Genomic DNA, 16,535 nt, shown 5'->3' with positions numbered 1-16,535 from the left:
GAAAAGTATAAGACATTTTGGAAAACATGTCATTTTAAAAAACTTACTGAAGACATTTTAAGAGATTGATAGTGGATACAAAGAATTGACCACCTTTAAATCTAGTTGAACTTTTGAAGGTATAGTTATCGGAATAGCTGATTATCATTCATTTTGTCGAACCTATTGCCAAAGTGCAGTTATTTGAAACACTCTCTTGTCTCGCCGAAATTTGTAATGTTGGAGTTAAGGGGCAATAATAGAACCCACAAAAAGAAAAAGTAATTTAGCTGCAATAGTTTTTTTAGAGGAAAGTAAAGATAATTTATTAATCAATGAAAAAAAAATTAGCAGCAGAAAATTTAGCCTAATGTTCTTTTTTTTGCCATTTTTGGTCATGAGGGGGCAGGTAGCTACAAAGACTGCACTTGGAGGTTGCCAATTCAGCTTCCATCACTATGCGTGCAGAGGTAGTCAATAAATTGTATGTTACCTGCAAGAACTATTTTCTGGAATATAAAGATAACTCCAATATCTCATAAACTCTCTTTCTAGTTCATTTGACATCATAGAATGCGATGAAAGACACTTGATAGGCCATTGATATATACTTCCAAAGTTCCAATCCATATCGTGTTGTATCTGTTCTTATCAATTTAATATTACGAGCTTCAGGATTCATGACCCTGAACATAGTTACAAATCTTTAGGCAAGGGAAAATCATAAATAAATTAAAGAAAAAAATCGAAGAAAATATCAGGGAAATCTTGGCATATATATAATAAAACTTTCAGAAATAACAGAAAATATGGAAAAATAAAAATATCTAAAATATGATAACATTGCATTAATATCTTATCGAATTAAAAAAAAGTTGGATTTTTATTTTTCTCTTGATTTTATTGAGAATGCCACGGCATTTGAAGTTCTCACAATAAAATTGCACGAAGTTCAAAATGTCAATGATAATTGTGACCACGCAAAAAAAGGATCATTTTGGCATCTTTCATTTGAAACCATTAAATATGGACACAAATTTCCTTCCATCAATCAAGCTAAACGTTCAAGCTCACAATTAGCAAGCTACAACACATCATCCATGAACAACCCTTTCCAATTGATATTACAGTTTTATGGATTGGACATCAAGCTATCTATAACAAGTAAATGAATGCCTAAATACATTTTCTCATGCAACTACATTCTTTTACAACAGTGTGCAAGCTTTTAGCCTGCCCGTATTCTATCCAAGCGATCAACACTTTTCCTAACCATATCCAGCTGTTCCATGCATTTTTTGGGCCTGTAGTGCTGATCTACACTCCTACGTGACTTCACAAATTGGCTGACAGAGGTTTTAAACTTCTCTAGATTTTCGAACTTAGACTTAAGATCACTACCTTGTTTTGGAGGCCTGTCTGTGCTAGGCCTTGATTTCTCTCTGTGGTCAGTGCTCTGATCTACACTCCTACGTGACTTCACAAATTGGCTTACAGAGGTTTTAAACTTCTCTAGATTTTCGAACTTAGACTTAAGATCACTACCTTGTTTTGGAGGCCTGTCTGTGCTAGGCCTTGATTTCTCTCTGTGGTCAGTGCTCTTTCTCGGCTCTTCATGATGGTCAGTGCTCCGCCTCGATGGCTCATACTGATCAATGCTTCTTCGTGAACCACCATGCAGATGTGATTTCTCGATGGTTGAAACAAATTTCCTGAGGTGTCTAATGTATTCAGGGTAAAGTTCAAGGTCACAGTGGTGTCCTCCCTTAAGCCATAAAGGCTCATACTTCTCTTTGCAAAGTTCCCAGAGCTGTTTACCATGAGACCAATCAACTACTTCATCAGATGTCCCCTGCATAATGACAATGTAGTTACAAGCATCAACTACCCCATCTTGACATAAAAACTGTCTTGACAATAAAATCCGGTGGAAGAAAAATCACCAATGAAGAAAATTCACTCAGATATAACAAGGTTAAACCACGAACTAAAGGTACATAAGAATAAAAATATTTGAACAGAACTCTTAACACCAAAAAACACAAGTTGCACCTAGAGAGAAATCAGAATACATACTAGGAAAAAAGAGAATGAAAAATCTAGACATTGGGCTTTTGCAAAAGAGATTCTACGGTTTCCATAAAAACTGAGAGAGAGAGAGAGAGAGAGCTTGCCAAGTCAAAACAATCCTGATCAAGTCATAAAGATGGAAAACCTAGAGCAAGAATTAATGATGCAATATAGTTTTAACCTATGAGGTATAAGACCTCAGCAGCAAACTATGAAGCCAGTGGAAGCTTCAGTTTCTAGCTTTTCTAGATAATAACATGAAACAAATGTGCCATGTTCCGAATTTATATGTATGATTAGTTTTTAATAATCCTTTCAGATCAGGTTTGTAAAACACTTCCCTATGCAAATTCCTTTATTGCCAACTAATCATGTCCATTCAAGATTTTCCTCGACAAATTTTCCTCTAGCTTTGCTGAATTTTTTGAAGCTGAACAATTATGGTTTCTCAAAAGCCCATGGAAATGAAGGATCCACCTAAATGTAGTTTCTCCTTCTTGGTGAGGGGCCATGACATTTCAAACATTGGAGGCACTAAGTTACATTATGTACACTAGAAGCACCACCTTTCAGTACATGTTATGTGATAGATGATGACTTTTAAGTTCCTTTTGGCAAAAATGTGATGAAATTGTATTTCACAATCTCAAAACAGATTCTGGAGCCCATTTCCCTTATTCAAGAACTAACCTTCTAGTATACAAATTAAGACTCATCTAAATACCATACATTTTCTCACACCAAAACTTTGTTTGGTTCTTTTATATTGAATATGGCACAACCAACCAAAAGCACGCAGGCAATCATGATATGATGAATTCAAAAAATTCATTATTATTGTTTGAAAATAAATAAATGCAGACTTTTCAGCACATAAATGAATTCAAAATTCAGAATGTAGGTTATCTCAAAAGAACAATGTCAGCTAGGCAAATTAGATTCTTATCATACTGACTGAGTGGGGAACCAAAATGTCTTGTCATCTCGTCCATGAGAAACTCTAAGATATGGTAAATTATGTCATCACCTACTTTCCTATTGCTTTTATATTGAGACATTCATCCAGATGAACTTAGGCATGTCATCTAAACATTTTCCACTTGGAAATGTGGGCTAGATTTACTCCCACGGCAACAGTTTATCTATTGCATGTTTACTTCATGTCTTCAGTTTTTTGTCCATGTGGTCATTTTGTTCAGGGATTTATTAAAATTTACATGCACAATGTGAGCTGTCAGTTATCTCATCAAGATAAAGAAAGGGAGCTAGTAGACTATGCCTAGCTCTTTAGCAACTGATATCCACGAACAAAGTGGACTTGTAGGGGCGAACTGCAAAGCAAGGATATTCCAGTCATTAATTACTGGACGAAAAGTGGAAAAAAAGATGCTCATGTTTTAAAACCTTCCATATCTTTAGCAGCGTTCTTAGGAAATTATGTGAAGAAATTCATATATATTACCTTCATTCTGGGCATATTAATTCTATTTAATGATGTATTTTTAGTGCTATGATAAGAGTACACAAGTCAAACTGGTAGATGCCAAAATTATACTTTCTTTATATACACAACCTTATTTGACTTGACATAACAAACACAGGTACATTCTCCTTATTTAAATTTTCAGCTCTTTTTTTTTGTTCAAAGGAGGAAAAAAAATGCAAACATCATAATGAAATTAAATATGAAATCCAGTTTCTTGCACTAAAACGAATGCTACATGAATATACCCAATCACATGATGCTTTCTTACTAAAATAGGTATAGTCTATCAAATATGTAAATAGTCTATGTCTAGGACAATGAAGTCATCAAGTATTTTCATATTTCAGGTCATGCTTCATGACATCCAGTAAACATCTCAACATTTAAGCCAAGAAACAACAAAAGAAGTGGCAATATTTTGTTCAATTGTGAGAATAAGAACTAATATCCTGTCATTATGGGTATAATCTCTTTTAACTGCTTGACAGCATTTATTCTTTTCAAGAAATTGTTCTCCAAGCAGGTAACTCTTCCAGGAGTATTCAGTTTATAAGAGATGTATTTGATCATGATTGATAACTGCGGTAACCCTGGAAGAATTATTTTCTTTATATTAAGAGTTTCTGAAAAACATGATCATGAATATCCAGCAGAAAATGAGAAAAAACCTTGATGAAGGACACAAACACAATTTAATATATATATATATATATAGAGAGAGAGAGAGAGAATAATGTGTACGTTCCAGACCATTTATGTCCCAGACTATCCCATACCCCTTTAAAAAACATACTTGCACGTGTTTTTTGGTTAATCCAAACCTATATATGAATTTATCATTACTTATTTATTAAGAACTATGCTTTGGATGAAATCAATTTAACAAGAGTTTTTTATTTTTAGTTAATCAAGTTTTTGTCAGAAATATCCACCTGCAAGGGTTAGAGATGAGGTAAAGAGAGAAGAGAGGGGTCGGCAGCAATAGGGTTTCCTTCTTTTACTTATTATTTATAAGTGTTGTACATAGTATGACATTACACAAGAAGTAAAACCAAATTACAAACATGCCACCGCCCACGCATCCCAAGATGGATCCTTGGAATGTGGTGCGGGTCGGATCCATGATCCAAAACTAACAACCTCCCTCAAGTTGAGTATGGTCTTTGATCATGCTCAACTTGCCTTTGAGTGCCCAAAACTGATGAGTGGATAATCCCTTGGTAAAGATGTCAGCAACTTGCATATCTGACCGAACATATGCAGGTTTAATTTCTTTTTCTTTCACCTTTTGCCTAACAAAATGTTGATCGATCTCGATATGCTTCGTGCGACAATGAAGGATGGGATTGAAGGCAATATTAATAGCACTCTGATTATCGCAAAGAAGCATAGAGGACGAGATCGGTTCTTGTAATTCTTGCAGTAGATGTCTCACCCATGTAACATCGGTTGTTCCTGCTGCCATTGCACGATATTCTGCTTCAGTACTAGATCGTGCCACTGCCTTTTGCTTCTTGCTACTCCATGTTACAATATTATTGCCGATAAGAATGCAATACCCCGAAACTGATCTACGCTCGTCAGGATCACCCGCCCAGTCCGCGTTTGTGTAGGTGAATAGTCGATGCCCTAACATATAAGTTGTGTCCTTGGTGTACATCAAGCCATCTCCAATCATACCCTTTAAATACCGAAGGATCCTTTTTACTCCTTCCATATGTACATCTGTAGGAGCATGCATTGAAATGAAATGGGGATCTTCGAAACACGAGCTTAGATTAACAAGAGCAAGTGTCAAGAATGACACTAAAGCATAACCCTTAAAAAGGGTATAACTGGAAACAAAATAAAAATAAAAATGTATTCTTTATTGATATGAAAAACCAATTGCTTAAGAAGCATTGGAGTAAAATACAAGAGGGGCTGCACCCCTTTATATACACAGCTGAAAGAGGACTCAATAGAGCTGTTGGGCACAGTCCAACAGCTCTATTTAGAGCTGTTGGAATGTGTCAGTCCAACAGCTCTATTAAGAGCTGTTAGACTGTGTCAGTCCAACAGCTCTATTGCTAGTCAAGTCTGGACAGGACTTGACTAGCAACAGTCATTCTAGTTCAAACTGAACTAGATGACATAAAGACAAAAAATAAAAATAAAGGAAAAAAATTACAGAAATGAAAGAAATGAAAAATGTATTTATATATATAATAATATAATATTATTATATATACATATATGTACAGTTTTACATTTTAACACTCCCCCTCAAACTTACGGTACAATGAGCGAAAGTTTGTCTAAGAGAAAGTGAAATCGGGGAGCAGCAAGAGGCTTTGTAAAGAAGTCTGCTAACTGATATTCTGAAGTGACATATGGCAGATCAATTATTCCGTGTAGATATTCCTCTCTGACGTAGTGACAATCCATTTCGATGTGTTTGGTGCGTTCGTGGAATGTTCTGTTACTGGCAATGTAGATCGCACTTTTGTTGTCACAACACATTTGTGAAGCCTTTGTTGCTTCAACTCTCATGTCAGCAAGCAGTCGTCGGAGCCAAACTACTTCCATGGTCGTGGTTGCCATGGCTCTGTATTCAGCTTCGGTGGATGAGAGAGATACCTTCTGCTGCTTTTTACACCTCCACGAGATTAATGATTCCCCTAAAAAGACACAAAAACCAGTGGTTGAGTGTCTGTTATTGGGATCACCTCCCCAATCAGCATCAGTATATGCAATTAAATCAAGAGAAGAGGAGGAAGATAAGAAAAGTCCTCGTGAAAGAGAGGACTTGATGTATTTGATAATACGCATGACTGCTCCCATATAAACAGAAGTAGGAGCATGTTGAAATTGACTTGCTGTATGAACAGCATGTGCTATATCTGGTCTGGTAATGGATAGATAGGAAAGTGCCCCGACAAGCTGTCTGTAAGGAGTAGGGTCTGCAAGAAGTTCTCCATCATCAATCTTCATTTTAACATTAACAACTTCTGGAGTGTCGACTTTCTTATCATCAGTAATACCAGACCTGAAAACAATATCAAAAGCAAATTTAGTCTGAGATAATAAATATCCTCTAAGAGAATAAGCAACTTCAATGCCTAAAAAATATCTCAACAAACCCAAATCAGTCATTTCAAAATGAGATTTAAGAAGTGTTTTGATTGTTTCAACTCCCTGTTTATCGCTTCCGGTGATGATCATATCATCCACATAGAGAAGAAGCACAATGATCCCTGCATCAGAATTCTTAATAAACAAAGCAATGTCAGTTAAACAGAATTGAAAACTAATATCAATCATAACACGACTAAACCTATCATACCAAGCTTTTGGTGCTTGTTTAAGTCAATAAAGAGCTTTTTCTAAGCGAAGGACTTTACCCTTAGGAATACTTAGACCAAGAGGGGGTTCCATATATACTTCTTCAACTAGCTTTCCATTTAAAAAAGCATTTTTGACATCCATTTGAAAAATAGACCATTTTTTGATAGAAGCTAAGGCAATTAAGGTTCGGACAGTAGTCATACAAGCCACCGGAGCAAAGGTTTCTTCATAATCAATCCCATATTCTTGGGCATAACCTTTGGCTACTAAACGGGCTTTATATCTTTCAAGAGTACCATCACTCTTGGTTTTAATTTTATAAACCCATCGACATCCTATAGTTTTCTTCCCTGGAGGAAGATCTTGAATATTCCATGTAGAAGCCTTTTCAAGTGCATCTAATTCAGCTTTCATGGCTTCTATCCATTTGATATCATTTTTTGCTTGAAAATATGTGGATGGTTCTTCATATGAGTGAATTAATGCAATAACTGCCCTATATGTGGGTGAGAAAGACTCGTATGATACAAACTTTCCTGGAGGCCTCGAGATTCGGGTTGATTGTCTAGTTGGAATGTTAGAATATTTCTCAAGTGCACATGGAGGATTAGACTCTTGTCGCCTGGAATATTGAATACTAGTATCTCTATGAACTTCTTCATTTTCAACATTAAGATCAATAATTCTTTGATCATCATCAAAGTTACAGTCAAGGTCATATTCATCATATGTTGATGTTAGATCTAGCAAAAAGGAGTACTCAGTGACGTCTTTTAATTTTCTAAAATCAAAGAAGCTCTCCTTTTCAAGAAATGAAACATTTCTAGACACATATAGTTTATTATTTTTGAAGTCAAAACATCTATAACCTTTCTGGTTTTCAGCATATCCTAAAAAGGCACAAGGAATCGCACGAGGGGAAAGTTTATCATTTTTGTCAGTAAATATAAAACATTTGCACCCAAATATTCTTAGTCTAGAGTAGTCTGGAGAAATGTTCATAAGTTTTTCAATGGGAGTGATATTTTGTAACGAAGAAGATGGCATCCTATTAATGAGATAGGTAGCAGTTAAGGCAGCTTCTGCCCAAAAGTCTTTCGGGACTTGATTTGCTATTAATAAAGTCCTAGTGGTTTCTATAATATGGCGATGTTTTCGTTCTGCCAGTCCATTTTGTTGAGGTGTATAAGGACAAGATCTTTGATGTGTGATGCCATGCAATTTAAGATAATTTTGAAAATCTGTGGATAAAAACTCTCCCCCTGAATCTGTGCGAAAAATAGTAATATCATTTTGAAACTTGTTTTTAACCATATTATGAAAAGTTTGAAAGTATGAAAATACTTCAGACTTATGTTTGAGAAAGTACATCCACGTATGTCGGGAGAAATCATCGACAAAAATAACATAGTAAACAAATCCTCCTTTAGAAATTACTGGTGCAGGACCCCAAACATCCGAGTGTATTAATTCAAGTGGTCTTGAAGAGAAAAATGTTCTGTTCTGAAATGGTAATCTTTTCATTTTGCCGAGAACACAATCTTTACAATCAAATGATTCAGAGTTACAAAATTTCCCTAGATTTGGAAAATGTTGGATTTTGGCTATATGTGGGTGACCAAGTCTCTTATGCCACAGTTCCAACTCTATTTTTTGAATATTATAACAAAAAACTTTCTTCGGCATTTCCAAAAAATCCATGTAATAGAGTCCTCCTTCTCTATGGCCTTCCCCAATCAGCTTGCCTGACTGGCGATCCTGTACCCAACAACCATGAGAAGAAAAAGAAATATTACACCCATAATCAGAAATTTGAGATACAGATAAAAGATTTAAATTTAATTTGGGAACATGTCTAATTTCTGGAATAAAAAAAATTTTTGTTTTATAAATTTTTTTCAAAATTTCCTGTAGTGTCCAGCAATTGCAGCTCTTTTTTCTCTCAGCTCCTTAAGTTTGGGACATTGTGGCCTGTAGTGTCCCGGTTCATGACAGTGATGACAAATAACTTTCTTCTTATCATAGTCACCATTTTGTCGGTTAAAGTGAGGAGGCCTATATGATCGAACATGATTCCCTGGTCTAGACACGGCTAAAACGGAATCATCTTCAATTTTTAAAGAACCTTTCCGGAGACGATTTTCTTCCATTGTTAACTCTTCAATAGTTTCAACAATAGAAGGAATTTTTCCCCGGTGAAGTAGGGCCGATTTAGTGGTTTCAAATTCCGGCCTTAATCCAGTGATAAACTGGTAAAAATGTTCAGCATCGAGTTGTTTCTGACGAAGCTCGATGTCTTCGGCACAATGCCACTTTGGTTCTAAAAGGGAAAGTTCTTCCCAAAGTTCGGACAACCCATTGTAATATTCACGAATAGTTTTGTCTCCTTGTGTCATCATTCGAACTTTTTCTTGGTGCTTCCCAAGGTTGCACACGTGTGCAATATCTTTAAGGGAATACATATTCTTAAGGTATTCCCATGCCTTATCAGCATGATCAAATTTGGCAAGACTTGAGCATTTTTTAATGTCAACGCTATTGATAAGCCATGACATTATCTTCGCATGAGATATTCTCCATTCTTTCCATTTCTTCTCGTATGAGGCAATAGCCTTGATTTTCTCTTCTTCCGATAGAGGGACCTCTTTATCTCCCTCCTTTTTAGTAAGAGATAGCTTAGGTTCCGAATCGGAACCATCCACAATCCCCTATAAGCCTTTTCCCCATATATGGTGCTTCATGATTGAAGCCCATGTTACATAGTTCGTATCACTTAGTTTCATAGGCATGATGGTGACTTTATCATTGTCATCCATCGATTACAAGGAGAGAAAGAATAGGGATAGAAGAGAAACAAGAAGGAAAATGAAAAAGAAAGAAAAAAAAACAATACAACAAGATGTGAAATCCTCTCCAATGAAGTGATAAAACACTTCTCTTCAAGTGGCGAACACTTTTGCAAACGGGCACAGAAACCGAAGCAGCTTTTCCTCAAGATTTAGTACTTCTGCGGCTCTGATACCATGAAATGAAATGGGGATCTTCGAAACACGAGCTTAGATTAACAAGAGCAAGTGTCAAGAATGACACTAAAGCATAACCCTTAAAAAGGGTATAACTGGAAACAAAATAAAAATGTATTCTTTATTGATATGAAAAACCAATTGCTTAAGAAGCATTGGAGTAAAATACAAGAGGGGCTGCACCCCTTTATATACACAGCTGAAAGAGGACTCAATAGAGTTGTTGGGCACAGTCCAACAGCTCTATTTAGAATTGTTGGAATGTGTCAGTCCAACAGCTCTATTAAGAGCTGTTAGACTGTGTCAGTCCAACAGCTCTATTGCTAGTCAAGTCTGGACAGGACTTGACTAGCAACAGTCATTCTAGTTCAAACTGAACTAGATGACATAAAGACAAAAAATAAAAATAAAGGAAAAAAATTACAGAAATGAAAAATGTATTTATATATATAATAATATAATATTATTATATATACATATATGTACAGTTTTACATTTTAACATGCATAAACTGTGAAGCCTGATTGACAGAGTATGCTATGTCAGGCTTAGTGAATGTTAAGTATTGTAACATCCCTACAACTCGACGATACAAAGTAGGATCATGATAAGTAGTGCCTTCTTTAGCACTTAGCTTATGATTTAGAAGGCAAGGTGTGCTAATGGGTTTACAATTCTCCATCCCTGTAGCAAGTAAAATATCAATGGTGTACTTATGTTGGCTCAATGTAATAGTCTCATGTCGACTATCAACTTCCACACCAAAAAAATATCGCAAGGGACCCAAGTCTTTCATCTTGAATTTAGCCATCAGCATAGACTTAACCCAAGATATGTGAACCTCATCACTCTCGGTAATAATGATGTCATCAACATATATAAGCACCCAAACAATAGCTGAATCACTTTTGAATATGAACAATGAATGATCTAGAACACTTTTAGTGAACCCATGATGCTGGATCTCCGTGGAAAAACTCTCAAACCAAGATCGAGAAGCTTGTTTCAAGCCATAAAGAGAGCGTCGAAGTTTACATACCCAATTGGATTAATCATGCATACTATAACCAGGTGGCTGCTCCATGTAAACTTCTTCCTTTAGTTCACCATGCAAAAAGGCATTTTTAACATCAAGTTGACTGAGTGACCATCCATGTTGTAATGCCAATGCAATGATAATCCTGACGGTGTGTGAAACCTCGTGCGACCAGACGAGCTTTATAGCGCTCAACACTGCCATCCGGTTTGTGCTTGATCTTGTACACCCATTTGGACCCTACAACATTCTTGTTATCTGGCCTTGGTACAATTTCCCATGTATTGCATTCATGCAATGCTTCTATTTCCTCATTCATCGCCTCTACCCATGCACGGGAATGTACAACATCATGAAAGGAGGAAAGTTCTGTTTCTTTGGACACTCTGGTTAAAAATGTTTGAAAATCCAAAGATAAATTGTTATAACTTACCCAGCGATCTATAGGATGTCTAATCCAAGTGGAACGTCGTAGAGGAGTCTCATTATTGACTGAATGAGCTCTACGAGAATAAACAAGACTAGAAAAACGTGAGGATGTTGTTGTAGGAGGAATGTCTTCCATATGCGGATCCACATCGAAAGTATAGGGCTCATTGTCTGTCAATAAAGATGAATCCTCATAAGGCAACGAGTCATATAAAAGTGAGTCACTGAGCCAAGGATCATAACTGTCTTGTGTATCTGTGGAAGACGAACCCAGAGTGTCAAAATTCTCATTATCAAAAACAACATTTCTAGATACCCGAATTTTGGATCATAATGTAATGAAATATGCGGAAAAGCAAAGAGTGCACTAAGCACTTACAACATCCACTAATGAACAAACAACAAGAGCTAATACCCAAACCCACAAGAGACAACACAACATAAAAATATAAATATCTCTTATTGAAAGAGAGAGAGCTCTCAAGAGTGAGAAATACAAGAGGGGTTCACCCCTATTTATATACAAGAGAAGGAGAGGGGGAGGGCCAAGAGGTCTTAAAAAGAGAGCCACCTAGGGGGCTCCCCATGTAGTCGTTGGGAGCCCCCAACGGTCACAAATGTGACCGTTGGGGGCCCCATCGACTACATGGTGGGGCCCCTTTTGTGTGAGCAAAAAAACAAAAAATAAAAATATGATTTACAAAAAATAAAGAGGAAAATAAAATAAGAAAAACAAGTACCCCTATCGGGTACTTGTGAAATGACAAAAATACCCCTATCGGGTATTACATATATATATATATATATAAATATATATATATATATGAATTACAGGTATTTTAACACCCTCCCTCAAGCTTTACGGGGATATAACCGAAAGCTTGTTAAGGAGAAACAAAAACCGAGGAGCCGCAAGAGCCTTAGTGAAGAAATCTGCCAACTGGTACTCTGATGTGACGTAAGGTAGTGCTATAGTTCCTCTTAGGTATTCATCCCGAACGTAATGGCAGTCCATCTCAATATGCTTAGTACGCTCATGGAAGGTGTGATTGCTTGCAATATAGATTGCGCTTTTGTTGTCGCAACACATCTTCGAAGGAGTAGAGATGACAATGCCCATATCACTGAGGAGGCTTCTTAGCCACACAAGTTCCATGGTTGTAGTGGCCATAGCACGATATTCTGCTTCCGTCGAGGACAATGATGTTAAAACATATGTAATAATACCATAATACCCGATAGGGGTATTATGGTCATTTCACAAAGTACCCCATAGGGGTACTTATTTTGTTTCTCGTATTTCACTATTTTTTATTTTTCTTTTTATTTTTGTATTTTTTGGATACCGAAAAGGGGCCCCACAATGGAGTCGTTGGGGCCCCCAACGGTCACATATGTGACCGTTGGGGGCTCCCAACGACTCTATTGGGAGCCCCTTTGGTCTCCTCTTCTTATAAATAGGGGGAACCCCCCATGTATGTTGTATTGCTCTTGAGAGCTCCTCTTCAATAATAGTGATATTATTTTTCATGTGTGTAGCCTTTTTATAAGGCCCTTTGTATATCCCTTAGTGGATTTTCTCTCTTGTGCTTGTTACATTTGTCCGTGTGGGACATAGTGAATGCTTTAGCATTCTTGGTTTCTTCCGCTTATTTCATTACATGGTATCAGAGCCATAAGATCTTCTAAAGGTAAAATCTTGTCTCTCTCTACTTCCTTTCTTTCTCACATCTTCCTTGTGTAGCAATGGAAGTCAAGATCGATCTATCATTCAAACTCAATGGAAAAAATTACATGATGTGGGCATCCGCAATGGAGAATAATCTCAAAGGCAAGAAGCTTTGGGGTTATGTAATGGGAACCGTTCCGGAACCCCAACTTAAGCTCACAAAGATGGAAGGAGATCAAGAGAAAGCACTTGAAGGCGATGCTCGTATCAAGGCCATTGAAGATTATAATCATCAAATGGAAGATTGGGAGAGCAACCATGCAAAAATCCTTGCATGGTTTATGAATAATGTTGAACTTAAGGTATGTGCAAATATTGCAAAATTTCGTCGGGCAAATGAAGCTTGGTTTTTTATGAAGGGTATGTTTACCCAAAAGGATCTTGCAAGAGCTTATTTCTTGCAAGAAAAAGTAAGAACCACAAAACAAGGCGACATGAGCATACAAGATTACTATAGTGCTCTAAATCCTTTGTGGGATGAATTGGCTCTTTTAGAGCCTAAATGGGTATCTATGGAGGATGTGGTTCTAAGACAAAAACAAATGGAACAAGATAGATTGTTTCAATTTTTATTTGGGCTTCGTCCCGAATTTGAACAAGTGAGATCCTCACTTCTCCATAGATCCACGTTTCCTCCCTTAGAAGAAGCTATTGCCGAGATTACTCAAGAAGAGACTAGGCATAGCATGGGTAAAAGCATAGAGGAAGTTCTTGCCGTATCTAAACCCGGCAATCATGTTAAAACATACAAACCACCTCATTTTGGTAAGCAAGGGAGTGGTGGAAGAAAAATGATTATATGTCACCATTGTTATGAGCCGGGACATATTAAACCCGTTTGCCCAAAGCTAAATGGGGCATTCAAGCCAAAGGTGGCTTCCGTTGAAGAATCCACCACCAAAGAAGATGACGGCAAGAACGGGGATCTCAAAGACACTCTTGGACAAATCTCCTTGGCTCTTCAACAAATCTTAAAGGTCACTTCTTCCACCTCCGGTGCCGCCATTGCCTCATCATCACCTCCCGGTACGTACTCTTGGATTTTAGATTCCGGAGCTTCTTTTCACATGACCCCTCATGAAAATGCATTAACCAATGTGCACACCAATTCAAAAATGTCTTGTGTCTCTACGGTCGATGGAACTTTTCTCAAAATAAATGGTGTTGGAACTCTTGATTCTAAAAATGTTCAAAATTTCCTTGTTCCAAAAGTTAGAATAGTTCCAAAATTAAATCTTAACCTCTTTTCCGTTTCTCAGATAGCCGACCATGGATGTGAAATATCTTTCTCATCCCAAGGGTGCTTTGTGCAGGATCTCCGGTCCGGGAAGCGGATTGGGCAAGGCCATAGGAAGGGAGACCTTTATTTTATGGATAATTTAATGCTTCCAAATACCTCATTTTGTACTTATGTCCAAGACAAAAATATTGAAACTTGGCATAAAAGGCTTGGACATCCAAGTTACTCTAAAATGTATCTTTTTCCTTTTGGACACAAGTTTTGTAAAGAAAAATATATCAATTGCAAAGATTGCATTTTTGGCAAAATAAAGTCTACTCCTTTTCCTATTAGATCCTTTGTGACAACAAGACCTTTTGAATTGGTGCATTCCGATGTTTGGGGGCCATCTCCGGTTCTATCTAAAGGTGGTTATTCATATTATGTTACTTTTATTGATGATTATACTAGATATGTATGGATTTATTTTCTTAACTTTAAATCGGAAGTTTTTAACTTCTTTAAAGAATTCCATGCAAAAATTCAAAATCAATTTCAAAGTCAAATATCCATTCTTAGATCCGATTCGGGTGGAGAATACTTATCAAATGATTTTCAAGCATATCTAAAACAACATGGCATTTGTCATCAAAAATCTTGCCCAAGAACTCCTCAACAAAACGGTCTAGCGGAAAGAAAACATAGGCATATTTTGGAAACCACTAGATCCTTACTCATTTCTAAAAATATTCCTAAAAATTTTTGGGCCGAAGCCGTGTTAACCTCCACCTATTTAATCAATAGGATGCCATCTTCAAAATTGAATAATATCTCTCCTTATGAAAAACTTTTTAATATGACACCCGACTACAATCGTCTTCGGATTTTTGGGTGTAAATGCTTTGTTCTTTTACATAAAAGAGATAAATTGTCACCTAAAGCAATAGAATGTGTATTTTTAGGATATGGTGAAAATCAAAAAGGCTATAGATGCTTTGATCATAAAAACAATAAGTTATTTGTCTCCAAAGATGTAACCTTTTTAGAAGATGAAAATGGATTTGACATATTGGAAAAATCAAATGAAATTGATTATATGTTTATCAATGATCTTTTAGAAGATTCAAATGATGACTCTTTGAGTCATCCGGAAATTTTAGAAAATACTCATGATTCTCATGATAATGATGTATCACCAACTAATGGTGACAATCTCCAAGTATACACTCTGCGTGAGGAAGCCCAACCTATTAGTGCTTTAGAAAAATTCTTGCGGCTTAATGAACCCCTAGAAGAAACCTCCCTTACGCGTTCTTCTAGAGAATCAATTCCACCTAATAGGTTTGTCTCATATGAAACTCTTTCACCTAAATATAGAGCTTGTCTAATAGCCTTGCATTCTTACTATGAACCCTCCCATTATAATCAAGCAAAAAGTATACCTCATTAGGTTGAAGCAATGAAAGTTGAACTAGATGCTTTAAATAAAGCTAAAACTTGGGAAATAGTTCACCTTCCTCCAAATAAGAAAGCTATAGGATGTCGATGGGTCTACAAAGTCAAAACAAAAAGTGATGGTTCCCTAGAGCGCTATAAAGCTAGATTAGTTGCTAAGGGATACTCACAAGCATATGGCATCGATTATGAGGAGACTTTTGCTCCCGTGGCTCGCATGACAAGCGTTAGAACTTTAATTGCGGTAGCATCATCTAAGAAATGGCCTATATTCCAATTAGATATTAAAAATGCCTTTCTTAATGGTCAGTTGAATGAAGAAGTATATATGGATCCTCCGCCGGGAATCAGTGTTAACCAAGGTCAAACCCTTCGGTTATTAAAAGCCTTATATGGTCTTAAACAAGCCCCTAAGGCTTGGTATGATAGATTTAGTGCTATCATGTTACAATTGGGATTTCGCTCATGTTATACTGACACTGCTCTTTTTGTTAAAAATGCAGGTAATAGTATCATCATCCTTCTGCTTTATGTTGATGATATGATCATCACTGGCAATGATGAAAGCGGTATTCTTAAAGTTAAAAATATGTTAAAACATAATTTTGATATGTCTGATCTGGGTTTTCTCAGGTACTTTCTTGGCATAGAAGTTGCATACTCTCCTCGAGGGTATATACTGTCACAGATGAAGCTTGTTGCAGACATATGCTCCAAATTTGGGATTTCAGATGATAAAAAGGTGGAGACTCCCGAGGTTATCAATGCTAAACTACGACTGA

The 16,535-nt window shown here is 36.6% G+C and overlaps 1 protein-coding gene across 1 annotated transcript in view; it reads right to left on the bottom strand.

Moving 5' to 3' along the window:
- Positions 1-1,009: 1,009 nt before the first annotated feature.
- LOC149840841 (uncharacterized) overlaps positions 1,010-16,535 on the bottom strand; it is a 29,378-nt gene continuing 13,852 nt past the window's right edge. The window contains exon 5 of the mRNA XM_090003374.1: positions 1,010-1,831. Coding sequence (XP_089859500.1) covers positions 1,208-1,831 — 624 coding nt within the window. The 3' untranslated portion in view covers positions 1,010-1,207. The remainder of the gene's footprint in view (positions 1,832-16,535) is intronic.

Source organism: Nuphar pumila, chromosome 4 (assembly GCF_984573655.1).
Source record: "Nuphar pumila chromosome 4, dmNupPumi1.hap1.1, whole genome shotgun sequence".
Lineage (NCBI taxonomy): Eukaryota > Viridiplantae > Streptophyta > Magnoliopsida > Nymphaeales > Nymphaeaceae > Nuphar > Nuphar pumila.
The sequence above is the reverse complement of the archived record's forward strand: the minus strand, read 5'-3'. Positions and strand labels throughout refer to the sequence as shown.